This window comes from Neoarius graeffei, chromosome 4, assembly GCF_027579695.1.
Source record: "Neoarius graeffei isolate fNeoGra1 chromosome 4, fNeoGra1.pri, whole genome shotgun sequence".
In the NCBI taxonomy this organism is placed as follows: domain Eukaryota; kingdom Metazoa; phylum Chordata; class Actinopteri; order Siluriformes; family Ariidae; genus Neoarius; species Neoarius graeffei.
This window is the reverse complement of record NC_083572.1, coordinates 23,423,734-23,437,683: the sequence shown is the minus strand read 5'-3', so window position 1 is coordinate 23,437,683 and position 13,950 is coordinate 23,423,734. Positions and strand designations below refer to the sequence as shown.

General features: G+C 40.7%; 1 protein-coding gene across 1 annotated transcript in view; it reads left to right on the top strand.

Annotated features, from left to right (window-relative positions):
• Positions 1-13,950, top strand: part of nomo (nodal modulator) — a 150,125-nt gene that overhangs the window by 74,558 nt on the left and 61,617 nt on the right. Inside the window, exons 13-14 of the mRNA XM_060919051.1 lie at positions 3,059-3,200; positions 13,238-13,369. Of these exons, the coding sequence (XP_060775034.1) occupies positions 3,059-3,200; positions 13,238-13,369 (274 nt within the window). The remainder of the gene's footprint in view (positions 1-3,058; positions 3,201-13,237; positions 13,370-13,950) is intronic.

Sequence of the window (13,950 nt, the reverse complement as noted above, 5' to 3'; positions counted from 1 at the left end):
TAAATTATGATGTCTATATAAATCAACCTATTCTGGAAAGATCCTGACTTTAACACTACTAAGCAAGCAACATGAAAGTCAAGCAGCACTCCAAATATGTCAGAGACAAAGCTGTGAAGTGTAAATCAGGGTTGGGTTATATTAAAAAAAAAAAACTTTGAATATCCCAGGGAGCACCACTAAATCCATTATAGCAAAATGGAAAGAATATGTCACCATTATAAACCTGACAAGAAGGCCACCCACCAAAACTCACAGACCAGGCTAGGAGGGCATTAATCAGAAATGCAACAAAGACACCAAAGAGAACACTGAAGGAGCTGCAAAGATCCACAGCAGAGATGGGAGTATCTGTCCATAGGACCACTTTAAGCTGTACATTCCACAGAGCAGGGCTTTATGGAGGAGTGGCCAGAAAAAGTAATTGCTTAAGAAAACATGTTTGGAGTTTGCCCAACAGTATGTGGCAGACTCCCCAAACCCATGGAAGAAGAGTCTCTGGTCAAATGAGACTAAATTTGATCTTTTTGGCCATCATGGGAAATGCCATGTGTGGTGCAAACCCAACACCCTGAGAACACCATTCCTACTGTGAAGCATGGTAGTGGCAACATCATGCTGTGGGGAAATTTTTCATCTGCAGGGACAGGAAAGCTGGTCAGGACTGAAGGGAAAGATGGATGGCAATTCTGGAGGAAAACCTGTTTGAGTCGGCCAGAGGTTTGAGACTGGAACGAAAGTTCACATTCCAGCAGGACAATGACCCAAAACATACTGCTAAAGTTACACTGGAGTGGTTTAAAGGGAAGCATTTTAAATGTCTTGGAATGGCCTAATCAAAGCTCAGACCTCAATCCAATTGAGAATCTGTGGCATAACTTGAAGATTGCTGTACACTAACTTGAAGGAGTTGGAGCAGTTTTGCCTTGAAGAATGGGCAAAAAGCCCAGTAGCTAGATGTGCTGAGCTAATAGAGACATACCCCAGGAGACTTGCAGCTGTCATTGCAGCAAAAGGTGTCTCTACAAAGTATTAACTTTGGGGAGGTGAATCCTTATGCACACTCCAGGTTTCTGGTTTTTCATTTTATTGTTTGTGTCACAATAAAACAACAATGTTCATCTTTAAAGTTGTAGGCATGTTGTGTAACTCAAATGGTACTAAAAGAGTTACACAACATGCCTACAACTTTAAAGATGAACATTGTTGTTTTATTGTGACACAAACAATAAAATGAAAAACCAGAAACCTGGAGTGTGCATAAGGATTCACCTCCCCAAAGTTAATACTTTGTAGAGCCACCTTTTGCTGCAATGACAGCTGCAAGTCTCCTGGGGTATGTCTCTATTAGCTCAACCCTCCTACATCTAAACAAGTTGCTAAAATTGAATCTGAAATGTACAACCCCGATTCCAAAAAAGTTGGGACAAAGTACAGATTGTAAATAAAAATGGAATGCAATAATTTACAAATCTCAAAAACTGATATTGTATTCACAATAGAACATAGACAACATATCAAATGTCGAAAGTGAGACATTTTGAAATTTCATGCCAAATACTGGCTCATTTGAAATTTCATGACAGCAACACATCTCAAAAAAGTTGGGACGGGGCAATAAGAGGCTGGAAAAGTTAAAGGTACAAAAAAGGAACAGCTGGAGGACCAAATTGCAACTCATTAGGTCAATTGGCAATAGGTCATTAATATGACTGGGTATAAAAAGAGCATCTTGGAGTGGCAGCGGCTCTCAGAAGTAAAGATGGGAAGAGGATCACCAATCCCCCTAATTCTGTGCCGACAAATAGTGGAGCAATATCAGAAAGGAGTTTGACAGTGTAAAATTGCAAAGAGTTTGAACAGTGAACAGCATCTACAGTGCATAATATCATCAAAAGATTCAGAGAATCTGGAAGAATCTCTGTGCGTAAGGGTCAAGGCTGGAAAACCATACTGGGTGCCCATGATCTTCGGGCCCTTAGACGGCACTGCATCACATACAGGCATGCTTCTGTATTGGAAATCACAAAATGGGCTCAGGAATATTTCCAGAGAACATGATCTGTGAACACAATTCACTGTGCCATCCGCCGTTGCCAGCTAAAACTCTATAGTTCAAAGAAGAAGCCGTATCTAAACATGATCCAGAAGCGCAGACGTCTTCTCTGGGCCAAGGCTCATTTAAAATGGACTGTGGCAAAGTGGAAAACTGTTCTGTGGTCAGACGAATCAAAATTTGAAGTTCTTTATGGAAATCAGGGACGCCGTGTCATTCGGACTAAAGAGGAGAAGGACGACCCAAGTTGTTATCAGCGCTCAGTTCAGAAGCCTGCATCTCTGATGGTATGGGGTTGCATTAGTGCGTGTGGCATGGGCAACTTACACATCTGGAAAGACACCATCAATGCTGAAAGGTATATCCAGGTTCTAGAGCAACATATGCTCCCATCCAGACGACGTCTCTTTCAGGGAAGACCTTGCATTTTCCAACATGACAATGCCAAACCACATATTGCATCAATTACAGCATCATGGCTGCGTAGAAGAAGGGTCCGGGTACTGAATTGGCCAGCTTGCAGTCCAGATCTTTCACCCATAGAAAACATTTGGCGCATCATAAAACAGAAGATACGACAAAAAAGACCTAAGACAGTTGAGCAACTAGAATCCTACATTAGACAAGAATGGGTTAACATTCCTATCCCTAAACTTGAGCAACTTGTCTCCTCAGTCCCCAGACATTTACAGACTGTTGTAAAGAGAAAAGGGGATGTCTCACAGTGGTAAACATGGCCTTGTCCCAACTTTCTTGAGATGTGTTGTTATCATGAAATTTAAAATCACCTAATTTTTCTCTTTAAATGATACATTTTCCCAGTTTAAACATTTGATATGTCATCTATGTTCTATTCTGAATAAAATATGGAATTTTGAAACTTCCACATCATTGCATTCCGTTTTTATTTACAATTTGTACTTTGTCCCAACTTTTTTGGAATCGGGGTTGTAATTATACATTCTCTTGCTAATAATGTTTTTCATTATGTTGCCTGCATAGGTGGCTTTACCAGAGGCTGAAGTCAAGGCGGGACTTGCTTTGCAGCCTCACTCTCTGAGTATCTCCCTGATTGACCACCCAATTAATGACCTGCTTTTTACCCAGTTCATAGCAGTTGTCTCTGGCACGGTCTCATGTTTGGGTAAGTCCTGTATTTTTTTTTTAATTGTTTTATTTATTATTATATTGAGTTAGATGTGCAGCTGAATAGTGGTATAGGTGGACACCATGGGTATAAACAATTTCCTTAAAATTTTGGTGCCATATGCTTCCTGAGTTGTTCGCGCCGAGTCCTTTTTTCCCGCGAGTGCCGGCGTTAATTACTAATCCTTTTTTAACTTTTTTTTTCTACAAATAAATTTCCAGTATCCTCTTCATTTTTATTGTACTGTCGCTTTCATTTTTGTACTTTTCACTTTTGCTTTCCTTTTTCCGTTTTTTTTCTTCGTTTTTTTCTCTTTTTTTTTTCGGAAGAACGCCGAGATCGGAAGCTTTCTTTTTCTCTCCTCCTGTGTAAAGACCACAAGCGGAGGCCATCCACATCTGATCTGCTTTAATATCAACAGATCTTCATTTGAGGTACGTGAATCTTTTCATTATGGCACACCTTCAGCCTGTTCAGTGTGCTGAGTGCAGGATGTTTAGTCATTCTTCCTCCGTCACTAGCGATAGCTTTATTAGCTTTATTTGTGATAAGTGCAGATTAGTTAGCTCTCTGACGGAGAAGATTACAGTGCTAGAAGCGCGTGTCCAGGCTTTAGAGCAGGTTAGTGAGCGTGAGAACAGTGTAGTTTCTGTTAGGGAAAGTCTGGACGCCCTAGGTGGAGTTAGCAATCCCCCAACTCCGGCATTAGAGCCCTTACAGCGGGGCGAATGGGTGACGGCTCGGCGGCATAAGCGTAGAGCCAAAGCTACCGCTGTGGCTCGCCCACGGGAGCACCACTCCTCTCCGCGTCATGTGTCGAACAGGTTTGCTCTCCTTAGTGATGCACCTGCTGAGAAACCTGAAAGAGCTCTGGTTATAGGGGACTCTATCATACGGCACGTGAAATTAGCTCAGCCTTTAGGGGCACCAGCAGCTTTAGTCAGGTGTATACCGGGAGCCAGGGCGCCGGACATAGCAGGTAATCTTAGGGTCCTAGGCAAGCACAGGTTCTCAAAGATAGTTATCCATGCAGGAGCTAATGATATACGCCTTCGTCAGTCTGAGGTTACGAAGAGTAACTTTGTAGAGGTGTTTAAATTAGCGAAGGCGATGTCCGATGCTGTAGTATGCTCTGGCCCCATCCCAATGCGGCGTGGCGATGTAGCTTACAGCAGGTTATGGTCGCTGAACTGCTGGCTGTCCAGGTGGTGCTCTGAAAACAGTGTGGGCTTTATAGATAATTGGGCTAATTTTGAGGGCACTATTGGCCTGTTAGGGCGGGACGGTATCCATCCCACTCAGGAAGGTGCTGCTCTCATTTCCTGCAGCATAGGTCATAGTCTCAGAACAGGCCTAGTTAATTTCTGACAATCCAGAGCCAAGGCCAGGGAGCAGACGAACAGGCTAAACCAACTGTCTGCTAGCTGCACAGAGTCGTCACTCAGGGCCCACTACATCGAGACTGTGTCTGTTCCCCGAGCTCAACAAAAAGGTAGAAATTTTCAGCGAGTTTGTTCCAGTAACCTAATCATTATAAAATTAGATCATACTGACTGTACAGCTGCTGCCAGCACCTTTGATCTAAAGGTGGGGCTATTAAATATTAGATCTCTTACATCTAAAGCGCTAATGGTTAATGAACTCATTACTGATCAGGAGTTTAATGTACTGTGTTTAACAGAAACATGGATTAAGCCAAATGAATATATAGCATTAAATGAAGCGAGTCCTCCTGGATACAGTTATATACACCAGCCTTGTCTAACTGGCAGAGGAGGAGGCGTCACGGTTATTTATAACGATTATCTAGGTGTAACACAAAAACCTAGTTATAAATTTAATACATTTGAAGTTCTTCATACTCATATAATGTATGTAGCCTCGAAAAATAAGTCTACCCAGTTAATTCCATTGCTTATTATTTACAGGCCTCCGGGGCCATATTCTGAGTTTCTTTCTGAATTTGCAGATTTTCTCTCAGATCTGGTTATTTCCTTAGACAAAGCTTTAGTTGTCGGAGATTTTAATATTCACTTCGATAACCCAGAAGACCCTTTAAAAACCGTGTTTGTGTCCATCTTAGATTTAGTTGGGATTAAGCAGAATGTCATAGGACCGACCCATAATGGTGGTCACACCCTTGATCTATTCAGATTCAGATTAAACGTAGACAATATAGTCATACTTCCACAGTCTGAAGTTATCTCAGATCATTGCCTCATCTCATTCAAAATATGTCTGAGTAATAATATATGCACCTCACCACGCTACTGTATTAAACGTACTTTCACGTCAACTACTGCACAGAGCTTTATAAATGATCTCCCAGAGTTATCAACTTTGATTGGGTCACTGTCAGCCCCTGCAGAACTTGATCAGGCAACTGAATGCTTAGAGTCAACATTCCGCCATACTTTAGATAATGTAGCTCCTCTAAAAAGGAAAATGGTCAGAGACAAAAAATTAGCACCCTGGTATAACGACACTCGCACATTAAAACAGACCACTCGAAAATTGGAACGTAAATGGCGTCAAACAAAATTGGTAGTGTTCAAATTAGCTTGGAAGGAGAGCTTCCTGAAGTATAGAAAAGCTCTTAGTGCTGCGAGATCAACATATTTCTCCTCCCTAATAGAAGATAACAAAAATAATCCTAGATTCCTATTTAATACTAAATAGCAAAATACTTATACTTAATATTTAATACTAAATAGCTGGTTAAATAGCAAAATTAACCAGGAATAAGTCCACTATCAACACATGCACACCTGCAGTATGTAGTAGCAACGACTTCATGAATTTTTTTAATGACAAAATTGAGAATATCCGACAAAAAATTCAAACTACTAATTTAAGGTTAGACAATGAAAGTGACCTTGTAGTTAACAATATAACTGTATCAGATCATCAGTTAGAATGTTTTACTCCCCTAAAAGAAACTGAATTACTTTCATTAATCTCTACATCAAAAGCCTCAACTTGCGTACTAGATCCCTTACCGACACATCTATTCAAACAGATAATGCCTGGAGTAATTGAACCGCTTCTAAAAATAATAAATTCTTCTCTTATGATTGGCTATGTACCCAAATCCTTTAAACTAGCAGTTATCAAACCCCTGATTAAAAAACCTGACCTTGATCCCTGTCAGCTGTCTAATTATCGGCCAATATCAAACCTCCCCTTTATCTCCAAGATCCTTGAAAAAGCTGTGGCACAGCAGTTATGCTCATATTTACATAGGAATAACATCCATGAAATGTATCAGTCAGGATTTAGACCTCATCATAGCACAGAGACAGCACTGGTTAAAGTAGTAAACGACCTACTGTTGGCGTCTGATCAGGGCTGTGTCTCGCTACTTGTGTTGCTTGACCTTAGTGCAGCATTTGATACCATTGATCATTCCATTCTTCTGGATAGACTAGAAAATGTTGTGGGAGTTAAGGGAATGGCCCTCTCATGGCTCAGGTCTTATCTAACTGATCGTTATCAGTATGTTGATATAAATGGTGATATTTCTAGACGTACTGAGGTAAAGTTTGGTGTTCCACAAGGTTCTGTCTTGGGTCCACTGCTTTTTTCTCTATATATGTTACCTCTGGGCGATATTATTCGTAAACATTGTATTAGTTTCCACTGTTATGCTGATGACACACAGTTGTATGTCTCTGCAAAGCCTGATGAGAGACACCAGCTTAATAGAATTGAGGAATGTGTTAAGGACATTAGACACTGGATGCTTATTAATTTCCTTCTGCTTAAATCTGACAAAACTGAAGTACTTGTGCTAGGACCACATACAGCTAGAAGTAAGTTTTCTGATTACACATTGACTCTAGATGGCCTTTTTGTTTCTTCACGTGCAGCAGTAAAAGACCTCGGAGTGATTATTGACCCCAGTCTTTCATTCGAAACTCACATTGATAACATCACCCGGATAGCTTTCTTTCATCTCAGAAATATTGCAAAGATAAGAAATTTAATGTCATTGCATGATGCAGAAAAACTAGTCCATGCTTTCGTTACCTCCAGGTTGGATTATTGTAATGCCTTACTGTCTGGATGTTCCAATAAGTGCATAAACAAGCTCCAGTTAGTTCAAAATGCAGCAGCAAGAGTCCTTACTAGAACTAGAAAATATGACCACATCACACCTGTCTTATCCACACTGCATTGGCTCCCAGTCAAATTTCGTATTGATTATAAAATACTACTATTGACCTTTAAAGCACTAAATGGTCTCGCACCACAGTACCTGAGTGAACTTCTGCTCCTCTATGACCCGCCACGCCTACTTAGATCAAAAGGTGCAGGCTATCTGCTGGTACCTCGTATAGTGAAGGCTACATCAGGGGGCAGAGCCTTTTCTTACAAAGCCCTACAGTTATGGAACAGCCTTCCAAGTAATATTCGGGAATCAGACACAGTCTCAGCATTTAAGTCTAGGCTGAAAACATATCTGTTTAGTCAAGCCTTTTGTTAATGGTGTTTATGAGGTAAAGGAGTAGATCAGACATAGTGTTTTGGTAAACTGGGATGTATGGATGCTGTCAGTCCCCACTCGCTTGCTCACTCGAGTTTGTTGACGGTGTAGTGGCTGGCTGCTTTATGTCCCGGGGCTCCCTCATGCCTGTGTTACCTTCTGGCTCTCTCCTTTTAGTTATGCTGTCATACTTAGTTGCCGGAGTCCCTGCTTGTACTCGGTGCAATATGTATACTGCTCCTACTTATTCAGGTGACATTGGGCATACCTAACAACCTGTGTTTTCTTTCCCTCCCCCCCACCCCAAATCTGTCCCTTTGAGTTACATGGAGTCAACAGGAAATCTTTTGGTGGAGAGGGTGGAGACCTCGACTGGCTATCGTAGCCTGCAGGGAATCGGCCGTCAGACATTCTGTCGCATGTCCCAGACCCGGTGAAATGTAACTGAATTGTCTTGGCCAGCCCTAAGGGTCCCATCTGCATCTCATCATTGCTGAGGAGTGTGCTCCCATCACCCAATCAAGCATCCAGCCAGAGCAGGTCATGATATTTTTTACCATATTAACATGCCATTGTTGTGTGTTATGCCTGATGTAAAGACTCTCGTCTCTGCGAGCCTACCACACAGATTTAATACTTGTCATTTTTAGGGCATACCTAACAACGTGTTTTCTTTCTCTCTCTCTCTCCCCCCACCCCCCCAAATCTGTCCCTCTGAGTTACATGTTGATCCTGGAATTGAGATGCTGGCCTCTTCTGCCCCTCGGACCTGCTTGATCCATCCTGGTGCCCACTGTCTGGTCGGAGTTTTATCACACCGCTCCTGTGAAGGACGGCCCCATGAGGACAGTTGAGGGTTATACCCGTTAAAACTGTTAATATTATAGTCAGGCTGTCTGTTGTTGCCCAAATGAGGATGGGTTCCCTTTTGAGTCTGGTTCCTCTCGAGGTTTCTTCCTCATGTCGTCTGAGGGAGTTTTTCCTTGCCACCGTCGCCACAGGCTTGCTCATTGGGGATAGATTAGGGATAAAATTAGCTCATGTTTTAAGTCGTTCAAATTCTGTAAAGCTGCTTTGTGACAATGTTTATTGTTAAAAGCGCTATACAAATAAACTTGATTTGATTTTGATTTGATATGCTACAAGACGCTTTGCAAAAGTTTAAACAGGGATGTGATTTTTCCGCGAATTCGCGGAATTCCGCTTTTTTCACCTCAAAATTTGAAAAAAAAAAATGTTCCGATTTTTCGCTCAAAAATCCGCATTCATAGCCTATTCGTTCCGACTTTCAGTAATTCCGTCATTGAGATGAAACGAGGTACGTGATTGGCCCATCGCCCTGTAACAACCAATGAACGTGCTTGTTAGATAGCTGTACGTAAGCTCGCTTCAAACAAAGAGTTGAAAGATGGCAGCCTCCGTGATCGAGCGTAAAGATGCACCTGATCATCAGTTTGGTGTGTGTGTGTGTGTGTTTTTAAAGTAAATAAACATGGGGAAGAAGAAAAAAGCTCATTTCTTTCCCCATAATAAACCTGTGAGTGGTGATGGTGTCACTGCACGTGCGACAGTTGGGTATGTTTTCGCGGGGTGACGAAGGTTGCCGTGGCAACGGGGCCTCGCTTCATCTTTTGCTTCCTGGATGTGCATGCGCACGCTATGAAAGCTGTGGTGAAAAGGTTAGCATCGGAGGCTAAATCTTCTGAGGAGAAAAGAAGGGGCGGTTTTTATTTCAGTTTGTTTTAGTTACGTCCGAAGAAACAGCAGTTTAAATCACGGCTCTAGTTTACAAATCAAAATGGTTACTCAGTGAAAACAAAACAAAAGCTAGAGAGAGGGGGAGTGGTGGGAGTTTAACCCGGGAAAGTGAGTCTGTGAGGCGGCAGTGATGCTTGACCCCCCCCGCCTCCTCTCACTTTACCTCAGAGTCTCTGCCAACTTCATCACAGATTATTTCACCTTTTTCACTCGAAGTTAGTTTTAATTTTCGCTCAAAACTTTTCCCACAGCATGGATGTAAGGTAATTATAGACAATTTTGATTTGTTTATTCAATATTAAAATGTTAGTGCAAATAATACATGCCAACTTTTCAAAATTCTCATGAGGGAGAAAAGTGCATGAAAGACATTTTCAATTGGCCGAGGGTCTGATGCGCGGTTGAAATGATAAAAACAGTGGATCCCAATTAATTGCAAACACATTTTTTGTGAATGTTGTTTAGTGAAAAAGTGATTTTTATTCTTGCATATGAAAATCCTCAAGTGAGTGAACACTGTACAGTTCTGTATATGAGTCAATTTCACAGAAAACGTATTTTTTTTTTGTCCGGACGTGTTTTGTTTACATTTTGAGATTTCTAAAACCTTTTTATGGTCTCATATGATAAAACATTATCAGTTCTACCTTACATTTCAAAATTTGACTACTTTGGTTCATAAATGTGTATTTTGTAGCAAATTGTAGGGTCGAAAATGAGCAAAAATGGCTGTCCCACTGAAAAGAGACTTTTTTTCAGACATGATTCTTAATGTTAGACAAAGGTGGAATTGAAACCTTTTCACGTTCAACGACAAGACTGTGGAAACCACAATGGACATATGATGTCACAAATTGAAAATGCCATTAAGAAAAGATATTTTTTTTATGTTTTGTTAATTTTTGTACCTGTCCCAGAGGTTTGTGTCAGTTCTGTTACCGTGATTAATCACATAACAAAAATAAATGCTCCCAAAAGCTATTATTGAAATTATTTGTTGCCAAGGATCTACATATTCTCACCTTTTATATGGATGGCAGAATGAACTGAATCTGAGAATATTTACTTAAAAATTTCAGTTTTGGTAAGTAGTCTATGCATGACTAATTTTTTTGTGTCAATCCTGTTACCCTGTCTAAACGGGGTGTACAGTAACTTAATCAAATATTAGAAGTTGCCATACATAAGAAGCAAACCGGGAGACTACCAGGAGCAATAGAGTTTAATAAATAACGGTGGATGAATTCTTATGTTGCATCATGTTTGTTTGAAAAGGCACATTTAGGTATGTTCAACTTCTACAGTAATTGAAAGTATAAATTTTGTTTTTCCTTATACAATTTTCTATTTATTCTAATGCAGATGATTTAATTTAGAATGACATTTTTAGATTTCATGTTTTGGGTTTTTGTCAGCTAAGAATCATTGAATTTACTAGAGGGGCTCAGAGTTGCATGTTGACCATTAAATTGGCTTGAATTTGTTAATCATGACAAGTTTTTTCTTGTGTGTTTGCTTGCCATTTTAGTACAATTTTTAAGTCAGAAAACCCCAGAACCCAGGAGCTTTGGGGGGCTTCGCCCCCCCCTTGTCCCCCCACCAGGGCGCTGCCCTGGACCAGCTGGGGGCCTGCAGCCCCCAGACCCCCGGCTAAAATTTTCAGATAATTTAACCAGCAAGTCTCAGTTCATGGTAATTTAAAGCCGCAATAAGAGCTTTGGGGACCTCTCTGGAAGAAAGGTTATTGCAAGAAGAATTGTAGAACATTTGTCATGTGCCATACTTCTCTCAGACATGAGTTATTCTGCAGTAGGAAGGTAATATTCAGTGAATGGTAAAATGACTTTGGAGGATGTAATTATTGTCGTGTTGGGAAATAATTTTTAAAATTTACTTTGGGGATTCATCTAGACAGATGTCTGATGGCATGCCCATTAACGTGTACTTGGAAAAAATGCTCTGAGACCAGCATCTGATATCATGTAATTCAGTGTGACATAAACCTAGTGTACTTTGTTACACTAATGAACAGATGACATGATGATAATATGTTTTGTATTCCACAACTAGTAATGGCAATCAAAGTAGAGATGTTCAGAATTCACTGTTTAACTGATAGAGTTTTAACCAATTAATACTATCAGTTAAACGGTTCATTTAAAAAAAAAAAGCGTTATAAAAGGTTATATGCAAGCCATGTTGTGCAGGGTTGAAATATAGCAGTAGTACAACCGCAATTCAGTACCACTAGTGAAGTAAGTTAGTTAAGTTAAAGTCCTTCCTGCGCTGTGTGGCGCATCAAGCGGCGCAGATCTCCGTTTCCACAGCCCTCGGCCTCTCGCCTATTACGTAGCTAGGGTTACAGTGGGGGGCTAGTCCTCTGGTAACCACGAGAGTTTAACTCCCCACTCGCATCTGTATTGCAGCGTGCCTTGCCAGATGGTAGTAGCTACCATTTTTATGATGGTCTTTGGTATGACCCGACTGTGAATAGAACTCCCGATCGAGAGGCGGACACGCTACCACTAGGCCACTAGCCGGTACTAGTGAAGTAAACAACCCTAAGCATTGTGTGATTGACAACAAGCTTTGCCCTCCATGTTAGTCAGGCGAAGATGTGATTCCTGGAGATCTGAAGAAATAACTCGGATTTGTTTAATGGTGGAGAAAGACATTTTGTCCATTCGTGTGGTTTGTATAGAGGGTTTTCAGGAGCATGCCAGGGACATTGGTGCCATCTGAATGGGTATTCTCTGCCGCAGGTCTCGCAGTACATGGACAGTGTTCAAGATTAGCTCCACAGCATGTTGACATGTTGCCATTTCTAAATAAAAATCAGTAACCAGGTTGCCCTGGTTGAAATAAGCTATAGGGGTGTGGGGTGTTGTGGTTTTGTTGTTGTTTTTGGGAGGTGTGAAAGTGACACAGCTTTCCGTTTTGTTAAGACGTTGGCTGTTCATCATGAATTAAATTAATGAATCAATATACCCAATAGCGGCACTAGTTTTCGTTACAGCACTCTCCCTGCTTATACATTAGAAAATGTACCCACTTGCTGTTCATTTTAATAGGCTGAATTTTACTTTTTTTTTTTTTTTTTCCTACACGGGAGATGTAGGCTGCCGGACCTGCCGGTTAAGCCCATTTGGTGCTGGAGAATTAAAAGTTTTTGTTCATTGCAAAATCTAGCAACGACTTGTTAATTATTTACATAAGTTATGAGTTGTTTGCACGTGTGTGTGTGGTGGGGGGGGAGATAAAGCACTTTTAATGTCTAAAGCATTTTTTCTATTGGTGTCATGGTCACTCATCAATTCCAAATAGGCCTACTTTTTTTTTTTAAATTAAATCGGTTAATGGTTAATTGATTTAAGGAATGTCGACTATCGGTGACGAGAAAAATCCGAAATGGACATCCCTAAATCAAAGCAAAGCAGACTGCAAATGATGTTTGTTTTGTGAAGATATCAAGAGGAGGAACTACAGCATCTTCCTGCAATATGAGTAACCTTATAGAACATTTTATGCTGTTTAAACAGTATCTTTGAGAGCATGAAGGTCGCTGACCTGAGCATGCAGAGCAGTATCGGTGAGTGTGGTTGTTCAAAATGAGTGCAATGTGCAGTGGATTGCATGCACACAGAGGTATTCATTAGCATGCAGAGAAAGTGCCACATGTAGGCACTTGAGTTCTGTGATGCACATTCTCACAGGCAGATCAAAAAGATCAATAATAAACGAGAAAGTAAAAACTAAAGGTTTTTTTTTCCCCTCTTCATGGATCCCTCAGCTGCATGTGGAGATCTGGTAGTAATACTCCAGCCTATAAGCAGACTGGGTGAGAGGCAGAACATTCAGCTTTCCAGCAGCAGTGAAGTAGTCAGCTTTTCATTCAGTGAAGTCCTGCCTGGAAAATACAAAGGTAAGATGAAAGCCACAGAGAACTGTATGCGTGCATTTCTGGTTGAGGATGCTGTAATATTATGGTATAAACATTCACAGGGGATACATTGCAGGGAATCTTTTGTACACAGTGCTTCAAGTTACAAAACCAGGCATTACAATATAAGCAGTTTAAAAATTAATATTCATAATCGAAGGAAGTGGCATAGCTGTTTGTAGAATATATCCGATTGATGTTGAACAACATTCGAAACATTATTGAAGAGCCATACTCTAAGTACCTATTATGTGCCTGGTAAATCTATTTAATGAAGGAATATGCAAATTAAAGTAAGCTCTTGTGATTTCAGATGCTGGATGTTCCCTCAGGCCAGGAACAAACTTGTTTTTCAACATGTATGAAATATTATAAATTTGACAGTAGTGTTGATGTAACAAACCGTATCAGGTTGTAACAAACTTTAAAACGAGAGATCAGTGCAATCTGCATGTTGTAACCTCAAGAGGTGAATACGGAGCTGTAAAAGTGTTTGCCAAACAAGAACTTTAATCTGCTAGCTAGCTCACCCGGCTATATACGTACAGTGTCCATTCTCAATT